At 37.6% G+C, this 25,432-nt stretch overlaps 1 protein-coding gene across 1 annotated transcript in view; it reads right to left on the reverse strand.

Moving 5' to 3' along the window:
- The window catches only part of LOC133643376 (receptor-type tyrosine-protein phosphatase gamma-like), a 705,805-nt gene that overhangs the window by 103,138 nt on the left and 577,235 nt on the right, over positions 1–25,432 (reverse strand). Inside the window, exon 10 of the mRNA XM_062037895.1 lies at positions 8,908–9,092. Within this exon, the coding sequence (XP_061893879.1) occupies positions 8,908–9,092 (185 nt within the window). The remainder of the gene's footprint in view (positions 1–8,907; positions 9,093–25,432) is intronic.

A 25,432-nucleotide genomic window follows, 5' to 3' on the forward strand; every position in this document is an offset into this window, starting at 1 on the left:
ATGTTTTAGTATGACTTTGCTAAGCTATGAAGCCGCACCGCTTGATGGATTGTACTGTGCTTCAACATAGGAGTATCATTATGGTGTGTGTATAAGGCAGGGGTCACCAACCTTTTTGAAACCAAGAGCTACTTCTTGGGTACTGATTAATGCGAAGGGCTACCATTTTGATACACATTTAAATAAATTGCCAGAAATAGCCAATTTGCTCAATTTACCTTTAACTCTATGTTATTATTAATAATTAATTATATTTATCTTTGTGGAAACACTGATAATCTTAATGATTTCTCACAATAAATATATATAGAAACAGATAAATATCAATATGCAACACTTTATTTTTATATTTTCTCTAAGTGCACATTTTTCAAATTGAACATTTTCAAATGATCACTTCTAAGACAGTCTTGTGAAATCACAATATCCCATTGTAACTAGCTAGCCACTAACATTTTTTAACAAATCATGAATTACTTTGCACCATGTTTGTACAAATTATAATGTAAAATACAAAAGTCAACTCTCAAATGTTTAAATAAATCATGTCACACTTTGAACTGGACACTAAATCTGTTATCTGTTTCTTTGTCAGTTAGTGAAGACCAAGTCTTTAAAATATTTTCTTGGATTTTCAAATTCTATTTGAGTTTTGTCTCTCTTAGAATTAAAAATGTTGATCAAAGCGAGACCAGCTTGCTAGTAAATAAATAAAATTTAAAAAATAGAGGCAGCTTACTGGTAAGTGCTGCTATTTGAGCTATTTTTAGAACAGGCCAGCGGGCTACTCATCTGGTCCTTACGGGCTACCTGGTGCCCGCGGGCACCGTGTTGGTGACCCCTGTATAAGGTAAGACATATTATCTGCCGTTTTGTTTCGCAATATTATGCAAAAGCAACGTATCTTACCTTCTGGTAACTGCTGATCTGTATTAGGGATTTGCATGAATCCTGAAAAATTGCGCAGGTCGTCCTTTGTAGTCCGTGCCGACACCGTAGTCGATAAGCTTCTTCTTTTTCTCTATTTTCTTGTTATGTGACATTCATCCTCCGCTGTTGCCATTTCTAATATAAAGTAGTGTAAAGTTCTGACATATCTGTCAGTAAACTCGCAATAAAAGCGCTAAAACATACTGGTGTAGTGAGTTTACATTATTCACCCAAGGAACTTTAGTTATTAGAGAGTTCCGGTTGGACCTTTTTTCACAGGAGACATTTCTGGCCTTGTTGTTGCACTAGTGAGCCACGGATGAGAAGATGCTGCTCCGTTATTGCTCAGTAGTGCAACAACAAGGCCAGAAATATGTGTCCCGTGAAAAAACGTCCGACCGGAACTCTAATAACTAAAGTTCCTTGGGTGAATAATGTAAACTCACTACACCGGTATGTTTTAGCGCTTTCATGGTGAGTTTACTGACAGATATAAGTAAGAACTTTACACTACTTTATATTAGAAATGGCAACAGCGGAGGATGAATGTCCCATAACAAGATGATAGAGAAAAAGAAGAAGCTTATCGACTACGGCGTAGTCACGGACTACAAATGCAGACGCGCTCAAATTTTCAGGACTTATGCAGATCCCAAATACAGATCAGCAGGTACCAGAAGGTAGGAAAAGTTGCTTTTGCATATTATTGCGAAACAAAACTCCAGATAATATGTCTTACCTTATACACACACCACAATAATACTCCTATGTTGAAGCACAGTACAATCCATCAACTTTTGATAGATTTTTGAGCGCCGTGTGCAATGTTCTATATTTTCAATGGAACATATAGCATTTTGGTGTTGTTTACTCGAGTCATATTGCAGTCTACACATATCTCTTATGTGTGACTGCCATCTACTGGTCACACTTATCATTTCACCATGTATGTACCACATGGAATAGCTTCAAGGTCGGTAAGCACACCCAAAATGATTCCGGTTATAAGGCGCACTGTCCAGTTTTGAGAAAAGAGAAAATGAATAGATTTACCGAAAAATACTGTAGTTGTGTGAGCTGACTGAGTTTTTTTCAAATAATCAGCCTATGTAGCTTAATCCAGGACAAGTTCTACCTGAATATGTGGTTCAGTATATTGTTATACTAGCAAAAAATGAATTGTGATGTTTGGAGTTTTACTTGCTGTAATGCACCATTTCAATTGAGATAATTGAGACGTATTTGTTATGTCAAACAAGCCGCACAAGCGTATTATCCCTGATTTCAAGAAAATAAAAAGCATGTCAGCTTTGTGTTATTGTTGACAAAGCACATTATAGATCTTATTAGTAGCAAAGTGTATACTTTTTCTTGTCACATTAACCTTTTTTTTCTCCCCTATTGTTTCTGTAATTTAATTTCTGCCTTGTGCCAGCGGCCAAGTAAACACAAGATGCGGGCCTCGCTTTTTCAATAAGTTATACGTGGTTTCATGAAAGTCAGGCCATTTATACAGTCGTTCAACGCACTGTGAACAAATGGGACTCCGAGCACATTATTTTTCCATCAAAATCTATTATTTTAATGTGGTATTTCATCAAAATGCTGACCTTTGATAGGCATTGCTTTAACTACAGCACCACTGTTCCAACAGTTGAAAGTATCATAACTCTAACACCGGTACATCAAGGCAAAAAAAAGCACCATACCAGTGTTTTTCAGCCTTTTTTGAGCCAAGGCACATTTTTTGCATTGAAAAAAATCCAGAGGTACACCACCAGCAGAAATCATTAAAAAACGAAACTCGGTTGACAGTAAAAAGTCGTTGTCGCAATTGTTGGATATGACTTTAAACCATAACCAAGCATGCATCAATATAGCCCTTGTCTCAAAGTAGGTGTACTGTCACCACCTGTCACATCACGATGTGACTTATTTGGAGTTTTTTGCTGTTTTCCTGTGTGTAGTGTTTTAGTTCTTGTCTTGTGCTCCTATTTTGGTGGTTTTTACTCTTTTTGTGGTATTTTCCTGTAGCAGTTTCATGTCTTCCTTTGAGCAATATTTCCCGCATCTGCTTTGTTTTAGCAATCAAGAATATTTCAGTTGTTTTTATCCTTCTTTGTGGGGACATTGTTGATTGTCATGTCATGTTCGGATGTACTTCGTGGACGCCGTCTTTGCTCCACAGTAAGTCTTTGCTGTCGTCCAGCATTCTGTTTTTGTTTACTTTGTAGCGAGTTCAGTTTTAGTTTCGTTCTGCATACCCTTCCCTAAGCTTCAATGCCTTTTCTCAGGGGCACTAACCTTTTGTTTATTTTTGGTTTAAGCTCTAGACACCTTTTTACCTGCACACTGCCTCCCGCTGTTTCCTGACATCTACAAAGCAATTAGCTACCTGCTGCCACTTACTGATAAATGATAAATGATAAATGGGTTATACTTGTATAGCGCTTTTCTACCTTCAAGGTACTCAAAGCGCTTTGACACTATTTCCACATTCACCCATTCACACACACATTCACACACTGATAGAGGGAGCTGCCATGCAAGGCGCTACCAGCAGCCATCAGGAGCAAGGGTGAAGTGTCTTGCCCAAGGACACAACGGACGTGACTAGGATGGTAGAAGGTGGGGATTGAACCCCAGTAACCAGCAACCATCCGATTGCTGGCGCAGCCACTCTACCAACTTCGCCACGCCGTATATGGAAGAGTATTTATATTATACAACCACTGTTTGGCAACAGATTCTCCTCTTTTTTTTCTTCCTGTAAAGCGTCTAACTCACAGTCCTGGAATAATAAGAATGACGAATAAGCAAGAGTTCATGAGTAGTGTCCCCGCTGAATCACCAACTCAATAAATAGAATTTAACTCCACGGAAAATAATTTCCCAGATAAAGTTCTCTATTTATCTGAAATGTTTGATGGCGTGGTGACATGCATGGTGCTAAGAGCAATATCTGAACAGGGTGTGCAGAATGAATGGAAAGTAATCAATATGCCTGTGAGTATACAGTATACAATAGCACAAACTGAACCAAAATATAACTTTACTAAGTTTTCTAGATGCCCTCACTTGGTGCGTAGAGGTCATTTCTGTCTGTTGTTATGCTATTGAATGGGATCAAATTAAACTTGGGCCTAAAATAAATGTGTGTATCCAAATTAAGGGTGTCCTGATACAACTATTTCACTTTTAATACGGTACTAGTTGGTGTTGTCCCGATTCCAATATTTTAATACTGGTACCAAAATACATTTCGATACTTTTTTAAATAAGGGGAACCACAAAAAAATTGCATTATTGGCTTTACTTTAACAAAAAATCTTAGGGTACATTAAACATATGTTTATTATTGCAATCTAGTCCTTAAATAAAATAGTGAACATACTAGACAACTTGTCTTTTAGTAGTAAGTAAACAAACAAAGACTATAATTAGTCTGCTGACGTATGCAGTAACATATTGTGTCATTTATCATCTTATTATGTTGTCAAAATTATGAGGGACAAACTGTAAAAATTGATTGTTAATACACTTGTTCATTTACTGTTAATATCTGCTTACTTCCTATTTTAACATGTTCTATCTACACTTCTGTTAAAATGTAATAATCACTTATTCTTCTGTTGTTTGATACTTTACATTAGTTTTGGATGATACCACAAATGTAGGTATCGATCCGATACCAAGTGGTTACAGGATCATACATTGGTCATATTCAAAATCCTCATGTGTCCAGTGAGGTTTTTCCTGAGTTTATAAACATAATATGAATTTTAAAAAAAGGAAAAAATATTTTGTGACGATAAAAAATATTGATGTAATCATAGTAGTATCGATTAGATATGCTATTGTAATTGGTATCATTACAGTGGACGTCATAAACACTACAGAACCAATTCCAAATATTCCCTGCAGCACCAACTCTTCCGGGACGCTACAATATAAACAAACGCCATGGGTGGCTCGACACCTAACATCCACTGTAATGATACCACGTACAATAGCGTATCTAGTCGATACTACTATGGTTACATCTGTATTTTTTAACATCACAAAATATGCTTTAGTTTAAAAATATATATATATTCTGTTTTTAAACTCAGGAAATATGTCCCTGGACACATGAGGACTTTGAATATGACCAATATATGATTCTGTAACTACTTGGTATCGGATTAATACCCAAATTTGTGGTATCATCCAAAACTAATGTAAAGTATCAAACAACAGAAGAATAAGTGATTATTACATTTTAACAGAAGTGTACATAGAACATGTTAAAAGACAAAGTGAGCAGATATTAACAGTAAATGAACAAGTAGATTAATAATTCATTTTCTACCACTTGTCCTTTATAATGTTGACAAAATAATAGAATGATAAATTACACAATATGTTACTGCATATGTCAGTAGACTAATTAGGAGCCTTTGTTTGTAAGATTTGTTTGTTAAAATAAAGCCAATAATGAAATTTTTTTGTGGTGCCCTTTATTTAGAAAAGTACCGAAATACTTTTGGTACCGGTACAAAAATATTGGTATCGGGACAACAGTAATACACACACACCGAGCACCCACTGGCAGAAATGTAAATCGGCGCCTATGGGGCAAGGTACGTACCACTGTAATTGCAATCCAACCTAGAATCTAATTAGATATGCAAAAACAGCTCTTACTCAGGAACCTGAGACCTGTAATCTAACAATATGGCAACTAGTATAGTATCAAGAAAAACCAAGGGAAGCCAAGGGAAAGAAGCCTTTTAAAAACATGACATGTTTATTCAACACGACAGTTGTCCACATGATAACAGTGTTTACTCACCTTAGCAACCAAACGGCCTGAAATGCTTTTATTGAGCTTTTTCTTCTAACCAGTAAGAAGTCAATTTCATTTTTCCCTGCCTGCAGATACTTTTGCTCTGCAAGTGTGAGCCCTCATCTTTTGTCCCGCACCAGGTGCGCAGCCAACAAACATGACGACACTAAGATGAAATCATGGCGATTACTATTATTACTGATTATACAAGTGTATTTACTGGACCGATGTACGCCATTTAAAGACTCATTATGCAATCTTAAATCTGCATTTTCCACACAGGTGGAAAGAAAGTTAATGTGTGACATCAAACTGTCAGATGACCTATGCAGGAAAGGAAGCCAGGACTTGGCTAAAATACACAATCACTGCACTCGGGCGGAAGGCAGGGTACACCCATATACAGTGTGTATATATATATATATATATATATATATATATATATATATATATATATATATATATATATATATATATATATATATATATATATATATATATATATATATATATATATATATATATATACTTTAAGTCAGGAAAAAAACACAGAGGCTATATCATCCCTACAAGCCAGGGAAACCTGCGAAACAGGCTTGTAGGGATGATATAGCATCTCTGTTTTTTTCCTGACCTAACGTATATTCCGCTCTACCCCGGTATTGAGCAATGTATAACGGATAAACCAAAGAAACCTTGACTATACACACATATATATATATATATATATATATATATATATATATATATATATATATATATATATATATATATATATATATATATATATATATATATATATATATATATATATATATATATATATATATATATATATATATATATGTATGTGTGAGTGGGAAAAAATCAAAAGACTACTACTTCTCTACCGGCCTGTTTCATGAGGGGTTCTCTCAATCATCAGGAGATTGAGGGAACCCCTCATGAATCAGGCCGGTAGAGATGAAGTAGCCTTGTGATTTTTTCCCACACATACATATATTGCGCTCTACCACGGTATCAAGCACTATTTTTTGGATAATCTAATTAAGACATGTATATATATATATATATATATATATATATATATATATATATATATATATATATATATATATATATATATATATATATATATATATATATATATATATATATATATATATATGTATGTATATATATATATATATATATATATATATATATATATATATATATATATATATATATATATATATATATATATATATATATGTATATATATATATATATATATATATATATATATATATATATATATATATATATATATATATATATATATATATACACTACCGTTCAAAAGTTTGGGGTCACATTAAAATTTCCTTATTTTTCAATGAAGATAACTTTAAACTAGTCTTAACTTTAAAGAAGTACACTCTATACATTGTTAATGTGGTAAACGACTATTCTAGCTGCAAATGTCTGGTTTTTGGTGCAATATCTACATAGGTGTATAGAGGCCCATTTCCAGCAACTATCACTCCAGTGTTCTAATGGTACAATGTATTTGCTCATTGGCTCAGAAGACTAATTGATGATTAGAAATCCCTTGTGCAATCATGTTCACACATCTGAAAACAGTTTAGCTCGTTACAGAAGCTACAAAACTGACCTTCCTTTGAGCAGATTGAGTTTCTGGAGCATCACATTTGTGGGGTCAATTAAACGCTCAAAATGGCCAGAAAAAGAGAACTTTCATCTGAAACGTGACAGTCTATTCTTGTTCTTAGAAATGAAGGCTATTCCACAAAATTGTTTGGGTGACCCCAAACTTTTGAACGGTAGTGTATATATATATATATATATATATATATATATATATATATATATATATATATATATATATATATATATATATATATATATATATATATATATATATATATATAATAGCCACTCTTTGCTCTGATTACTGCTTTGCACACTCTTGGCATTCTCTTGATGAGCTTCGAACACACCTGTGAAGTGAAAACCATTTGAAGTGTACCTCTTGAAGCTCATGGAGAGAATGCCAAGAGTGTGTGAAAAAGTAATCAGAGCAAAGGGTGGCTTTTTGGAAGAAACTAGAATATAAAACATGTTTTCAGTTATTTCACATTTTTTTGTTAAGTACATAACTCCACATGTGTTCATTCATAGTGTTGATGCCTTCAGTGACAATCTACAATGTAAATAGTCATGAAACTAAAGAAAGATCCACTGAATGAGAAGGAGTGTTTAAACGCTGATTAAGAAGTGGAAAATGAGGGATTCAGGTAGACCAGCAAAGATTTCTGCCACAACTGCCAGGAAAATTGTTCGAGATGCAAAGACAAATCAACAAATAACTTCAGCTGAAATACAGGACTCTCTGAAAAATTGTGGTGTGGCTGTTTCAAGATGCACAATAAGGAGGCACTTGAAGAAAAATGGGCTGCATGGTCGAGTGGCCATAAAGTAAAATGTTGGTCTCATCACTCCAAATTACTTTCTTCCAGAAGTTTTGAAGCTTGTCTCTGTGCTGTTTGGCATAATGTAAGCGGGATACTTTGTGACATTCGCAGAAGTGACTTTCTTCTAGCGACTCGACCATGAAGCCCATTTTTCTTCAAGTGCCTCCTTATTGTGCATTTTGAAACAGCCACACCACCATTTTTCAGAGTCCTGTATTTCCAGCTTCCATACTCCTTTTTATACACTTTTACAAGAAATACATTTAAGGCCAACTCCTTGGCTTGCTAGCTTGTGTGCGCTAGCTTTCTGAGACTCTTATTTTGTTAGCCCTGGCAGGATGGAGTAGCACTTTTATTGTGAGATCAGGAACTGTGCGGTCGGTTTTTAGAGTTTTGACGGCAGGTTCGGCGCGAGAGTCTGTTGAAATATAAAGTGTTTCTTGCCTTTCTGTCGGTCATTTTTTCTGAATAATGATAACGGAAGTAACGTATTGGTGAAGATTGATGATCGCTAATTTTTAGGTGTATTTTTTCAATGCATGGCTGGCGATCGACTGACACACCCTCCGCCATCGACCTCGCGATCGACGTAATGGGCACCCCTGCTGTAAGCCATGCCTGGACTCATTCTCCGGCGAGCTCTAATAGGCCCAACCCCCACCGCAGGCTCACCAGTTTATGATTTGCATCGGTGAGGTGCGTTTCCTCGTAGCTGTCATCGTGCGCCGTCCAGCTGTAGGACACCAGGTAGTGGAGGATGGGCGGGTGGTAGATGACCTCCGGACGCGCCCAGCGAACCACCAGGGCGCTTCCATTCACGTGTCGCACTTTCATGTTGAACGGAGCGCTGCTGCACGCTGGAGGGAAGGAAGCAGCAAACAGAAGGACATCGTTGAGAATACATGTTAGAGCTGCGTGAAAATAATCGAATCAAACAAATATGGATCGATATATTTTTAATTTTGCAATGCGGGATCAAACCCCCGGTAGCTTCCAACAACATGTCAAACCAATAGCATTAACTATGTTATAGAACAAACACGGAACTGCGGCATGAAACCAATAGCATTAACTATGGCATAGAACAAACACGGAACTGTGGCATGAAACCAATAGCATTAACTATGGCATAGAACAAACACAAAACTGTGGCATGAAACCAATAGCATTAACTGTGGCATAGAACAAACACAAAACTGTGGCATGAAACCAATAGCATTAACTATGGCATAGAACAAACACAAAACTGTGGCATGAAACCAATAGCATTAATAATGGATTAGATTTATTTAGCGCTTTTTCTAGACACTCAAAGCGCTTCACAGAGAAGTGAGAACCCATCATTCATTTTTACAACTCATTCATTCATCATTCATTCTCCGGTGTGAGCGGCACCGGGGGCAAGGGTGAAGTGTCCTGCCCAAGGACACAACGGAAGCGATTTTTGGATGGTAAGAGGCGGGGAGCGAACCTGCAACCCTCAGGTTTCTGGCAAGGCCGCTCTACCCACTACGCCATGCCGCCCCATATTAACTATGGCATAGAACAAACACGGAACTGTGGCATGAAACCAATAGCATTAACTATGGCATAGAACAAACACAAAACTGTGGCATGAAACCAATAGCATTAACTATGGCATAGAACAAACACGGAACTGTGGCATTAAACCAATAGCATTAACTATGGCATAGAACAAACACAAAACTGTGGCATGAAACCAATAGCATTAACTATGGCATAGAACAAACACAAAACTGTGGCATGAAACCAATAGCATTAACTATGGCATAGAACAAACACAAAACTGTGGCATGAAACCAATAGCATTAACTATGGCATAGAACAAACACGGAACTGTGGCATGAAACCAATAATGACACCAGGACGACTGACTGGCAAAGGCAGGCTTAAATAGTCCTCTGATTAGAATCAGGTGCGCGTCCCGAACACCAGAGGCAGGTGGAAATCATAAGTAGCCATGGTTACTAAAACAAACTCAGGTGTCAAACAGGAACTAAAAGAGTCTAAAACTGACAGAACATAACAAAAACATGATCCGGACCACGGATCATGACAGTGATAGAGGCCATGGAAGATACAATAATGGGGTTTTCTGGTGCAGTTCTCCAGTGGTTTACTTTATATATACATGGAATAACTTTTAGGCTATGTCTACATTAAGCCCGGATAGCCCCTCAAACAGATAATTATTTAGCCTAAGCCCCGTTTCAGCCACACTAAACCATTGTTCAAGGTTCCCCTCTTTGGATATTTTTTTACACGGGTAAGTGCGCCGTGTATTTCTTGAATCTCCGGCTCTTAGCTGTGTATGGACTCATTGATCGTTTACAAACTGAGTTCGGAGAGGAAGAGAAGTCAGAAAGACCGTGCCCCACACAGTGACGTCGGAAAGAACGCGCTACAGCCAGCTTCATAACAACCAGAGGTAACCACTGGAAAGATGGAGGCGAGTCATCCAGACATGCCCGTGTTTCTCATTTGTTCTACATGTACAGACACTTGTGTGGGAATCACACATGAATACCTTAAGAGAAGAAAACACGCGATTGCTGCTATTTGGGATACAACACATCTCAGGCGGCAAGAGAACTTTCGAATGTCCAGGTCAGCTGTGATTCTACTTACCGAAAAACTTTGTCCATCTGTCGAAGGGGAGACAACGAAAATGTGGGCTCCCGTGGATGTGATGAAAAAGGTAGTGTGTGCTTTGTATTACCTGGCCGTCGAGGAAAACGACAAATGCATTTGTACTGGCAAAACAGACTGTATCAGTTATTGTCCGCCATGCACAGACTCAACGTCTAGGTCCAAAGTATATAAAGTCACCAAAAAGGAATGGACAATGAAGGTAAAGGCAAAAGAGTGAGGAGTGTCCTGACCAGATATCTAGATCCCTAGTTTGATTGATGTAAAATGTTATTTATCACATTGTTTACGTGTCCGATAAAGATTTGATTAATTTATGATGGCTCAGGTGTGATTCACTACAATAGGGCCCCACAGCACACTTGATTCCAGTTAATTGAAATACCACAACACTGGATATTTTTCAGATAAGTTAAATTTAATTTAAGAACTCCGGCTGACGGAGGGGAGAGGGGGTTTTAAACGACCATTGTAAGTGTGTGTGTGTGGACAAGGATAAGGTTAGGTGGGATTTACCCTGGATAACCTTAGTAAACAAGGGGCCTTAATGTTGATATTAATGATGTAATGTCCAATGTGTCCAACCTGTCATGTGGTGTGGCCCAGGGTTCTGTTCTGGGGCTTGTTTTATTTGTGTTGTATCTGATTCCGCTTGGGTGGTTGATCAGTAGTTTTAAAAATGTTTCTTATCGTTTCTATGCAGATGATATTCAACTGTTATGCTCCTTCAATGATTCAGAGTTTCACTTTTTATCTGAGTTCTTGGAGTGCGTATCCTGTATTAAAAACTGGTTGTCCTCAAGTTTCCTCCAGATAAATTCAAACAAAACGAAAACTCTGATAATTGCCCCCGATAAAAAGATCCCCCCGATCAAGAACTCCCTTAGTGCTCTGGGTGAATCTGTTAAAAGCAGCTTCAGATGTCTTTGGAAGGTCACTGTCGTCAACTGACCAAAAACTGTTTTTATCATCTCAGAAATATTTCTAAAGTGAGAAATTTGTTGTCAAAATTGGATCTCGAGATGATCATTCACACGTTCATTTCGTCTCGCATTGGCTATTGTAATTATCTCTTCACCCTTTTCAACAAGTCACCGCTAAAGAGACTTCAGACTGTACAAAATTCGGCTGCCAGGCTTTTGACCGGTGCACCCAGAACAGCCCACATCACCCCCGTTTTACTACTTTAGTCACAGACTACTTCTATTTATTAACGCACATATACTACAGACGTACATACATCAAATTACAATATCCAATACACATTAGTGACCAAACACTGCATGCTCATATAAACTTTAAGCCATCACACAGTCCCCAGACTCTCCTTTATATACAGGTTTAGTCTTTAGAAGCAAGGACCAAAAACAAAGCCAGTGTTGGTGGTATAAATAGATATGAAGCCTTATATGTAAACATCCTAATCATACCTCTGATACGTGTTTGTTAATTCCCCACTTGGTAAAAAAAAAAAAAAAGTGCTTCGTGTTGAATGCTGCAAGACACTTCATCATCCTGTTCCCCCGGTGATACTCTCTCATATGACAACCAGGTACCCAAAACACATACTGCAGGTTATCTCCTTTCTTCTGCAGTTTGGAGTAACATGCATGCATTTTCAATCAGCTTTAACCTCTAAAACTTGGACTTGAGAGGCTTGCAAGACAACAAAAGAACTACCGTATTTTACGCACCATAGGGCGCACCAGATTATAAGGCGCACTGCAGATGAGCGGGTCTAGTCAGGTCTATTTTCGTACAAAATGCGCACCGAAGAAGTGTCAAAAGATGTAGACTTTACGTAAATCAATGACGGAGCAGCATCTCCTCATCCGTAGCACACTAATATTTCTTTCTTTCTGGTTTATTTGAAATAGGGACAGATGCAGAAACATAGATATCAGAAACAATCATCCAATGACATCATAGTGTTTGTAGCCAAAGCTAATTTACAACACTTGTCCCCAACAACAACAACAACAACAACACAGATTTAACATCATTAAAATAGAAAAATAAAAAGAATGAGGCAAAGAGGAGTCGATAATAATGATTATAATACAGACAAAGTGCACACTAGATAAAAGCCAATGATAATAATAATAATAATAATAATAATAACAGACAAGGTGCAAACTAGATAAGAACCTATTAGTAAAAATTAGTAAAAACTAAACATGGGAACACGATTGTTGCTCAACTGGCCACAATTTTGTTTTTTGAAAGTGACAAGTGCAGGTATACTTTTCAAAGTGTCAGGTACAGAGTCCCATAGTTGTGGTCCTTTTATTGCAAAGGCAATAAATGGAACGCACTAGTTGCCTTTTGACGTTGCGCGGGTGGTAGACTTGGTACCACTTTGCAATCTTGGAATTGCCTTGCAGAGCAATTGGGAAGCAGAGTTATTCAAGCATTTAAAAAAAGGTTTGACTGTGTGTAACAAAATTAAATTGGTAAAACTTCAAATATTTTATTTGGTTAGAATTTGGCAATGATGATATCGTATACTCTTCTTGTCTAGGACTTTCAAGGCGCGGTTATAGAGACACTCAATGGTCTTGATTGATGACTGGTGTGCCTGGGACCATGTAGTTAAGCCATAAGATATGTGTGAAAGAATCATTGAATTCATAAAAGTAAAAGCACAGCCTATTGAAATGATTTTTTTTTTTAGTTAAACGGGGATAGCAGATCCATTCTATGTGTCATACTTGATCATTTCCCGATATTGCCATATTTTTGCTGAAAGGATTTAGTAGAGAACAACGACGATAAAGTTCGCAACATTTGGTCGCTGATTAAAAAAAAGCCTTGCCCCTACCGGAAGTAGCGTGACGTTACAGGCTGGAGGGCTGCTCACATTTCCCCATTGTTTACAATGCAGCGAGAGAGATTCGGACCGAGAAAGCGACGATTACCCCATTAATTTGAGCGATGATGAAAGATTCGTGGATGAGGTACGTGAGAGTGAAGGACTAGAATGCAGTGCAGGACGTATCTTTTTTCGCTCTGACCGTAACTTAGGTACAAGGGTTCATTGGAGTCCACACTTTCTCCTTTTTCTATTGTGGATCACGGATTTGTATTTTAAACCACCTCGGATACTACATCCTCTTGAAAATGAGAGTCGAGAACGCAAAATGGACATTCACAGTGACTTTTATCTCCACGACAATACATCGGCGAAGCTCTTTAGCTACTAAACTAACGTGATAGCATCGGGCTCAAATGCAGATAGAAACAAAATAAATAAACCACTGACTGGAAGGATAGACAGAAGATCAACAATACTATTAAACCATGGACATGTAAATACACAATAATTAATTAATAATTTCCAGCTTGGCGAAGCTTAAAAATGCTGTTGCTAATGACGCCATTGAAGCTAACTTAGCAACGGGACCTCACAGAGCTATGATAAAAACTTTAGCGCTCCACCTACGCCAGTCAGCCCTCATCTGCTCATCAACACCCGTGCTCACCTGCGTTCCAGCGATCGACGGAAGGACGAAGGACTTCACCCGATCATCCGTGCGGTCGGCGGCTAGCGCGTCTGCTATCCAAGTCAAAGTCCTCCTGGTTGTGTTGCTACAGCCAGCCGCTAATACACCGATCCCACCTACAGCTTTCTTCTTTGCAGTCTTCATTGTTCATTAAACAAATTGCAAAAGATTCACCAACACAGATGTCCAGAATACAGTGGAATTTTGAGATGAAAACAGAGCTTTTTTGTATTGGATTCAATGGTGTACCAATACTTCCGTTTATTTAGTGACGTCACGCGCATACGTCATCATACATAGACATTTTCAACCGGAAGTTAAGCGGGAAATTTAAAATGGCACTTTATAAGTTAACCTGGCCGTATTGGCATGTGTTGCAATGTTAAGATTGCATCATTGATGTATAAACTATCAGACTGCATGGTCGGTAGTAGTGGGTTTCAGTAGGCCTTTAAGCAGTCTCTTATAATCTTGCAACAACGCCGGAAATGTGTCGCGTGAAAAACCGTCCGACCGGAACTCTCTAATAACTAAAGTTCCTTGAGTGAATAATGTAAACTCACTATATCGGTAGTTTTTAGCGCTTTTATGGCAAATTTACTGACAGATATAAGTAAGAACTTTACGCTACTTTATATTAGAAATGGCAACAGCGGAGGATGAATGTCCCATAACAAGAAGATAGAGACAAAGAAGAAGCTTATGACTACGGTGTCGGCACGGACTACAAAGGCAGATTTTCAGGACTTATGCAGATCTCAAATACACATCAACAGGTACCAGAAGGTAAGAAAAGTTGCCTTTGCATAATGTTGCAAAACAAAAGGCCAGATAATGTGTCTACTAATAGGTGCCATTTTGTGGTCCTTATACACACACCATAATAATACTCCTATGTTGAAGCACAGTACAATCCATCAAGCGGTGCGGCTTCAAAGTTGTACTAAAACATTTTGAGAGATTTTTGAGCGCCGTGTGTAATGTTATATATTTTTAATGGAACACATACAATTTTGGTGTTGTTTACTTGAGTCGTATTGCAGTCTACACATAGCTCTTATGTGTGACTGCCATCTACTGGTCACATTTATCATTTCACCATGTACCAAATAAAATAGCTTTGTGGTCGGTAAGCACAACCAAAATTATTCCATACATTATGCACACCAGGTTATAAGGCGCACTGTCGAGTTTTGAGAAAATGAATGGATTTTAAGAGCGCTTTATAGTGCGAAAAATACGGTAAATACATCTACGATTTTTCGGTGCATCTATAAGGTCCACATTGGTGATCTTGGAATCAAAGCAAACCGGTTGGTTCACAGCTGAAAGTGGAACTTCTGGGATGAACCCGATCTGAGGTTATGGTTCTCAGACCAAAAAAAGGTGGATTTCACCCTTTATGATGTACAGTAAGTGAGGTCTTGCCCCAGGTGGAGGAGTACATGTCTTGGGATTATGTTGATGAGTGAGGAAAGGCGGGAGCGTACATTCTACAGGCGCATTGGTGGAGCGTTTGGAGTAATTCAGGCACGGTACTGAACTGTATAGTGAAGACGGAAAGCTAAACTCTCGATGAACCGGTATATCCACGGTACTTCCCTCACCTACGGTCACGGCTTTGAGGAGTGACTGAAAGGTTGAGATTGAAGATAAAAGCGGCTGGAATTAGTTTTCTCCACAAATTGGATAAGTGGAAGCACATTCATGGATTGAATGATACTTAAACTGTTACAAGAGTGTGTTAGCTTCCAAACGCTGCCTAATTTGTTATCAACAAGTACCTCAATTTACGAGCAAAATTGGTTCTATGAGGAAAATCGTAACTCAAAACATTTAAACACACGCGCCTTAAATCAACGTTGTCTATTTGAATAAATTTGAAAAAAAAAAAAAAAACATTTGAAAAAATAAATAAATAAATACATTTGAATCAATATCATTGGTGCTTTGCCACAAAAACATGGCGTCTTCCGTAATGCGGACGCTGTATCGATCCGTTGTGGTGAAGAAGGAGCTGAGCTGGAAGGCAAAGCTCTCAATTTACCGGTCTATCTACGTTCCCATCCTCACCTATGGTCATGAGCTTTGGGTTATGACCGAAAGGACAAGATCACGGGTACAAGCGGCCGAAATGAGTTTCCTCCGCCGGGTGGTGGGGCTCTCCCTGAGAAGCTCTGCCATCCGGGAGGAGCTCAAAGTAAAGCTGCTGCTCCTTCACATGGAGAGGAGCCAGATGAGGTGGTTCGGGCATCTGGTCAGGATGCCACCCGAACGCCTCCCTAGGGAGGTGTTTAGGGTACGTCCGACCGGTAGGAGGCCATGGCGAAGACCCAGGACACGTTGGGAAGACTATGTCTTGTGAAGTGAAGCCCCGGGAGGAGCTGGACGAAGTGGCTGGGGAAAGGGAAGTCTGGGCTTCACTGCTTAGGCTGCTGCCCCCGCGACCCGACCTCAGATAAGCGGAAGAAGACGGATGGATGGATGGATGTCTAAAGATTGTCGACCTTCCATGAAGCCAGTTTGGTCAGTATGAATTAATTTTCCTATTACATTTGATAATCGTGTGGCTAAGATTTTTGCCAAGATTTTATTGTCCATATTGGCTCGGGATAAAGGACGATAATTACTGCAAATCAATGGGTCTTTATCCTTTTTAGGTATCAATGAGATATGAGAAAAATTGAAGGTTGCAGAAAACAATTGTTTATTAAATGAAGATTGGTGCATTTGTAATAATAGAGGAGACAGATCTTCACTGAATATTTGATACAATTCTGTATTGTAGCCATCAGGGCCAGGAGATTTATTTTTTGTAAATGAATGTATAGCTTTTTTATTTTCTATTAATTGTATAGGTTGGATGGATATAAAAATATACATGTTTGGACTTGGCTCAGTCGGCTTGTATTGTATTGTAATTGTCGCATTATTGTATCACAATACGTTTTGTGTTACTGGATGTACAGCATCAATTCCTTACTGGCTGTGAGGAAATGAGGAATAAGTAATGATTACTATTCATTCATTATAATTCAATGCAAATGAGCACGGGAATTTAGCGACGAGCACGGATTGATTGGGAATACAGCTCACGTGCCTTGTGGCACAAAATTGATTAGCCTGCTCATAAAGGAGGGCGACGGTGTTTTTCTATTCATAACCTGCAGCCGAGCCCCACGTGGCCCAGCATTACTTAGGCCATTAGTCACATAAATGCACACTTTCACAAAGTAGAACACACACGTGCCCACACACAGTTCTCATTAATGAGTCAAACAGTGTCACCTCTATGCAAGATAATACACATCATGGGATTATGCAGGTTGGGCAAATAAAGAGTGTATGCCACCATGACTGTTACACATGTAGTGTTTGTTGTGATTAGTAAAGGCTGGTTGCACGAGTCACTGTTTGTGAGCAAAATATGTCTTTCACTCTGCTGATTTCCCAAGTTTACCACCTTTTGTGAAGGTAGGTTTATTGTACAAAACCCAGGACCAGTAAAGTTGGCACGTTGTGTAAATGGTAAATAAAAACAGAATACAATGATTTGCAAATCCTTTTCAACTTATATTCAATTGAATAGACTGCAAAGACAATATATGTAATATTGAAGACGGCCTTAGTTTCTCAACTGAGAAACGATTTTTTTTTTTTTTTTGCAAATGATTATTAACTTAGACTTTAATGGCAGCAACACATTGCAAAAAAGTTGGCACTAAGGCATTTTTACCACTGTGTTACATGGCCTTTCCTTTTAAAAACACTCAGTAAACGTTTGGGAACTGAGGAGACACATTTTTGAAGCTTTTCAGGTGGAATTATTTCCCATTCTTGCTTGATGTACAGCTTAAGTTGTTCAACAGTCCGGGGTCTCAGTTGTGGTATTTTAGGCTTCATATTGCACCACACATTTTCAATGGGAGACAGGTCTGGACTAAAGCCAGGCCAGACTAGTACCCACACTCTTTTACTATGAAGTCACGCTGTTGTAAGACGTGGCTTGGCATTTTCTTGCTGAAATAAGCAGGGGCGTCCATGATAACTTTGCTTGGATGGCAACATATGTTGCTCCAAAACCTGTATGTACCTTTCAGCATTAATGGTGCCTTCACAGATGTGTAAGTTACCCATGCCTTGGGCACTAATACACCCCCATACCATCACAGATGCTGGCTTTTCAATCTGGATGGTTCTTTTCCTCTTTGTTCCGGAGGACACCACGTCCACAGTTTCCAAAAACAATTTAAAATGTGGACTCATCAGACCACAGAACACTTTTCCACTTTGCATCAGTCCTGGGTGTTGTTGATAAATTGCTTTCACTTTGCATAGTAGAGTTTCAACTTTCACTTATAGATGTAGCTTTAAACTGCAGTTACTGACAGTGGTTTTCCGAAGTGTTCCTGAGCCCATGTGGTGATATCCTTTACACACTGATGCAGTCTGTAATAACATCGCTTACGTTTAGTGATTTCTCCAGATTCTCTGAAAGTTTTGATGATATTCTGGACCGTCAAGGGTGAAATCCCTAAATTCCTTGCAATAGCTTGTTGAGAAATGTTGTTCTTAAACTGTTCGACAATTTGCTCACGCATTCGTTCACAAAGTGGTGACCCTCGCCCCATCCGTGTTTTTGAATGACTGAGCATTTCATGGAAGCTGCTTTTATACCCAATCATGGCACCCACCTATTCCTATATAGAGTGTTCACCTGTGGGATGTTCCAAATAAGTGTTTGATGAGCATTCCTCAACTTTCTCAGTCTTTTTTGCCACTTGTGCCAGCTTTTTTTAAACATGTTACATGCGTCAAATTCCAAATCAGCTAATATTTGTTTCAGTTTGAACGTTAAGTCTCTTGTCTTTGCAGTCTTTTCAATTGAATATTGGTTGAAAAGGATTTGCAAAACATTGTATTCTGTTTTTATTTACCATTTACACAACGTGACAACTTCACTGGTTTTGGGTTTTGTACTTGGTGGAGAAACGTCATGTTGACGTTCAGGTGTTTCTGTAGTCACCGGGGTTGCACACATCTGTGGTGGGATTTGGTAATGGTTTGGTTTATCCCGAACATGCTGACAATGTTATTATGTTACATTGAACTACCTTACCTTAATGACTTATACAACAATAAATACAGGAGTAAATTACTCGTATATATTGCATGATGAATACATAAACTTGCATAAATATACAGTACATACAGTAGACACGCAGAACAGAATGATTTACTAAGCGCAACAATTGAGGAAACAAATATTAGACACTAGTTTTGCATGCTTCTTCGTAGTGTAACAATAGGAACTGTTATTGTTGTTTATGTTGCGGCAAACACAATGTACGTTTGTGTACCGTGATAGATAATATTAACACCCAGTGAGCAAGGGTAAAGCTCTATCCTTCAGTTTGGGTGATAGAACACAACAAACTGAAACACGTCGGGCAGCTTCTCCATATTTTCATGGATAAATGTCCACCTTTTGGAAGTTGTTGGGGTGTCTTGGGCGTGTGCAGGCTGACTCCTGTTTTGGTGTGGAGCGGACTGAAGGTGCTGTGCTCAGGTCAGTCATGTTTTTTTTTTAGTTGTTTCTTTGATTTGGTGGGTCTGCTTCTTCTTATCAGCACTTTCCTTCGCACTCACTTTCTTCATTCCCATGGTTAGAGGGCAGGGTTCAATCAATCAATCAAAGTTTATTTATATAGCCCTAAATCACGAGTGTCTCAAAGGGTTGCAAAGGGTGTTGTGTTGCTGCCGAATGGTACCGGGGGTTTTGATGGGGTCTTATGTCAAAAAACAAACACAAATTGTAAATCCATGAAAAAGAGCCGCTGAAAAGTATGTGCTGCCCCCTGCAGGCCAAATGGCATCCTCAAAAACTCAAATAATCCAAAAGGAGTTATTATGGCAGTCTCAGGTATGTCCAACTCATGTACTCCGGTAGCCACGCATCGAATCTACCTTCGAGAAAAGTCCAGGATGTGCAGGATATATAAATTATGTAATGGATTAAGCAAATAAGTCAAACAATGTACTACTACTGTAAAATCCAATCTAATAAACTATTCTAATTTAGTGTTTACAAAGTACAAGGAAAAATAATCCTGATCAAGATTTTGAACCTTATTAAAAATGAGATATGATACCTGTACTTATTATTCATTGATTTAAATTGTGTTACAAATTGAGAACAGGAAGTAAACAAATGTGTTAGTAATTGCTATTAAGTGGAAAAGTGGTAGGATTGAATACACTCTTCTTCATTCGATTCCTTTTTGGACATGTTGTAATGAGAAAATGGGAATATATGAAATATGTGATGTATGATATTGTAACTGTATGCATGTTCCAAATAAACTCAAAGCATAAAACAAACCATAAATCATAGTTTTGGAAAATGTTGTATTAAAGACAATGCTTTACCCACATAATTCAATTGAGAGACTAGACTAATTTCTGTGCCTCATTGACAAAGAACCCATCTGGGTTCAAATATGTGTAAATCAAACACAAACTAAAAAAGGCAATTCCTTCAGGAATTGCGTGTGAATGCTCCAATGCTGAAGTTGAACTGAAATGCTGACAGAATGTAGCATGAATGTAAGAATCGTTTGAATGTTGGAATGGTTTGAATGTTGAAGAGTTTGAATTTCCAGGGAAACCGGAATTTGGTTTTGAACTTGGGAAAGTGTTAGTTTGAATGTCCAGGATGAGTGGAATGTGTTGATGTTGGAATGGTTTGAATAGGTTGGAGTTGTGCAACTTGGAAAAATGTCCCATTCATTTCAATGGGAACTTCCTGGAAATTTGGGAATTTTGGAAAAGCGAGATTTTTTTGAAAATGCATGAATACCCTAAATGAGCTGAATTGGTCGGTCTTGGAATTGTTTAAATCGGTCAAGAAATGTTGAATGTATTAAATTGAGAAATTCCTGGAATTTCGGGAAAATCTGGAATTTTACTACTTTCTTAACCAACTTGGTTTTTGTCCTGAATATGAGGAGTGTTTTGATGGTGGAACGGTTGAAATGGGTGGAAAAATGTGAAAAGAGTAGTCAAACTTAAGAAGTGTGGAAATAGAAACAGGAATTCCTGGAAATTTCTTGAATGTGTAAAAATGGTAGTTTAAATTTCCAGGATGAGTTTCCAGAATGTGTTAAAGATGGAATGGTTTGAATCGGTTGAAGAATGTGGGAATTGTGGAAGTTTGAAAAATGGTCAATTAATTTTGAATGGAGGAAATGCAAAAAAAAAAAGGAATTATGGGAAATCCGGAGTTGTTGAAGTAAAGCACAAAATTCCTGAACAGGCTGAATATTTTGAAGTTGGAACAGTTTGAATCCGATGAAAAATGTGGAAGTTGTGGAACTTTGAAGAATGTCCCATTGACTTTAATGGGAATTTCAGAAAAATTGGGAATTTCGGGAAAAGCGGGGAATTTTTGGAAAATGGTAAACAACTTACATTGTCTGAATACGTTGAAATGGTTCGTGTTGAAATGTGTCAAATCGGTGGAGAAATGTTGAAGTAGTAACATGTTGAATTGAGAAATGGTATTACAGAATTCCTGGAATTCTGGGAAAATCTGGATCTTTCCAGTTCAAAAAACAACTTCATTTTTTGTCCTGATTAAGAGGAATGATTTGACGGTGGAATGGTTGAAATGCGTTGTGGAAGGAGTAGTCACCAGAAAAAAGGGTGGAAATTGGGCTTTGGAAAACCAGGAATTCTGGAAAATCGTAGAATTTCATTGAACTTGGAAACATGATAGTTTGAACTTAAAGAATGAGTGGAATGTTTTGAAGGTGGAATGGTTTGAATAGGTTGAAAAATGTGGAAATGGCGGAAGTTTAAAAATGGCCAATTCATTTTGAATGGGAAAAATGTCCCGGAAAACCTGGAATTCTGGGAAATCTGGGAATTTTTGGAATTTTTCAAGGGAAAGCCAGCAATTCCCGAATAGACTGAACAGTTTGAAGTTGGAACGGTTTGAATCGAGTGAAAAATGTGGAAGGTAGAACGTGCCAAAATGTGGACAAGAAGAAGAAGTTGAATAATACAAAGATTAATTTTAGTGTAGAAAACCATATGTGTGAACACTTATACTACTTGTATGAGTAGATTTCATATTAATGAGTCGAGCACACATAATGAATAGAAATCTCTCCTACGTCTGCGATATAATCATTTGTGTGACATTGTTTACAAATGGCTCTTTCTCATCATTACCACATTGACATTTAAATGAGTTTAATAGTTTCTCCCTTTAAATTATACATAAGTTACAGTAATTAAACATCGACCTGGAGGGATGGTTGGATATAGGCTGCCTAAAAATGTCAATGTGCTTTACTCTTTGTGTGCATTGCAACTCAAATATGTTTGCAGCTCTCTCTGGCAGGTTGATGAAGGTCTTCAGCAGAGATAAGAATGCTACTACACACACACACACACACACACACACTCACACACACACACACACACCCACACACACACACACACACACTCTTGTAGTAGTTACCTTCTTGAGACCTCCGAAAAATGCCTACCTCTTTAGGACCATCCTTTCTAGTTATATAAAGATGTGTATTTACAACATTAATAATATATACAAACTATGGAAATATAAAAAAGATTGTTGTGAAAAATTAGTTGGAATTTCACCAGAAAAAGGTCACAATTTCCCAATAAAAACGTCAAATTTTGGTAGCGTTTTAATAGAATTTGTCATTTTACTCAACGCAAGTCAAATTTTTACAAGAAAAACTGAACATTTGTTTAATATTATGATACAGGTTGGAATTGTACTCAATAACAATCACAATTTTACAAGAACAGCTCAAAGTTTTGGCAATTTTATGAAATGAGTCGTAATTTTACTAACACTTAAGAACACTTAAAAATGTTGGCAATGTTACAATAATAATTGTAATTTAACTAGGCAAAATGATGACAAAAGTCAGAATTTTACTCAAAAAAATGTCACCATTTTACAGGAACAACAAAAAAAATGGCAATATTGTGATAAAAGTCAAAATTGTATATGACAAATGTCGCCATTTTGCATTAAAAAGTAATAATTTTACATAAATAAAGTGGTCATTTTATAAGAAAATATTGCAATATTACAGAAACAGAAAGAATATGAGAAATGGTTCCCAATTTTATATGAAAAAACACATTGTGAGAAAAAGACTGCTTTCGGTTATTTATTTTTTTGTTGTTGAATTTTTTGTTTGTAATCGGTTTTTAATCTTCATTATTTACTTCAAATTATTACAGTATGTCTCTATATACATATTTATTTATTAAAAAAAAAAAACATTTTGGCCAAATTTCTTACACACACTTGTTATTTCATATGTTGACCAGAGGGGGAGCACTTTTAAAACCGACACAGTCAATTTGAAAAATCGCTCCTTTTTGGGATCACCCTCATTTTGACAGATTTCACCACCAGGGGTGCAAATGAGATCTCTATTTTTTGTTTTTAGTAATGTTCTTAAGGCCAATAAAAAAGGAGTCACAGACCACAGATGTGCCGCACTTTGGGCAACCCAGCTGTAGAATCTAACTGTTAATGGCCACTATAGTCTTAGTACCGTAGTGTATGTGTTCATTCTATGGTCACATATGGGTTGTCTTACGTCAGCACTGGGTTTTTTCGGGGACTAATAGGGAAGTCCTTATTTACCTGCCATTTTTGTTTTATCATATATTGCTGCCTTTGCACCCGTCAATGTTTACTTTTGTATGCACATTAAATCAACAAAAAATCCTGGAGCAATGTTCACGGACTCTAGTATTTGTCTCTCTATTAGATGCAATGGTTTTCCGTATTGGGACCATGATTTATGTCCTAACTTGTTCACACCTCCTCATATGGATGGTACTTTTCCTTGTTGATGTCTCAAGAAGGGTAGAAATACAACACACACACACACACACACACACACACTGTCTGGAGCCGCAAAAACTTAAAAACGAATATATGTATTATAATGAAGGCAACACATGACGTAAGTGTCTATAACTACCACCTACTCAGTGGCCTAGTGGTTAGAGTGTCCGCCCTGAGATCGGTAGGTTGTGAGTTCAAACCCCGGCCGAGTCATACCAAAGACTATAAAAATGGGACCCATTACCTCCCTGCTTGGCACTCAGCATCAAGGGTTGGAATTGGGGGTTAAATCACCAAAATGATTCCCGGGCGCGGCACCGCTGCTGCCCACTGCTCCCCTCACCTCCCAGGGGATGAACAAGGGGATGGGTCAAATGCAGAGGACAAATTTCACCACACCTAGTGTGTGTGTGACAATCATTGGTACTTTAACTTTAACTTTAAATAATAGCTATAATAGCTTACTATCAAAATGACTTTAAAAGTATTTTATACGTGTTATAATGAAGACAACACATGACGTAAGTGTCTACATTAGCTATAATAGCCTACTATCAAAAAGACTTTCAAAGTTGTATATAAGTGTTGTAACGAAGACAACACATGACGTAAGTGTCTACATTAGCTATAATAGCCTACTATCAAAATGACTTTCAAAGTTGTATATAAGTGTTATAATGAAGACAACACATGACGTAAGTGTCTACATTAGCTATAATAGCCTACTATCAAAATGACTTTCAAAGTTGTATATAAGTGTTATAATGAAGACAACACATGACGTAAGTGTCTACATTAGCTATATTAGCCTACTATCAAAATGACTTTCAAAGTTGTATATAAGTGTTATAATGAACACAACACATGACGTAAGTGTCTACATTAGCTATAATAGCCTACTATCAAAATGACTTTCAAAGTTGTATATAAGTGTTATAATGAAGACAACACATGACGTAAGTGTCTACATTAGCTATAATAGCCTACTATCAAAATGACTTTCAAAGTTGTATATAAGTGTTATAATGAAGACAACACATGACGTAAGTGTCTACATTAGCTATAATAGCCTACTATCAAAATGACTTTCAAAGTTGTATATAAGTGTTATAATGAA

The sequence above is a fragment of the Entelurus aequoreus genome, linkage group LG26, assembly GCF_033978785.1.
Source record: "Entelurus aequoreus isolate RoL-2023_Sb linkage group LG26, RoL_Eaeq_v1.1, whole genome shotgun sequence".
Lineage (NCBI taxonomy): Eukaryota > Metazoa > Chordata > Actinopteri > Syngnathiformes > Syngnathidae > Entelurus > Entelurus aequoreus.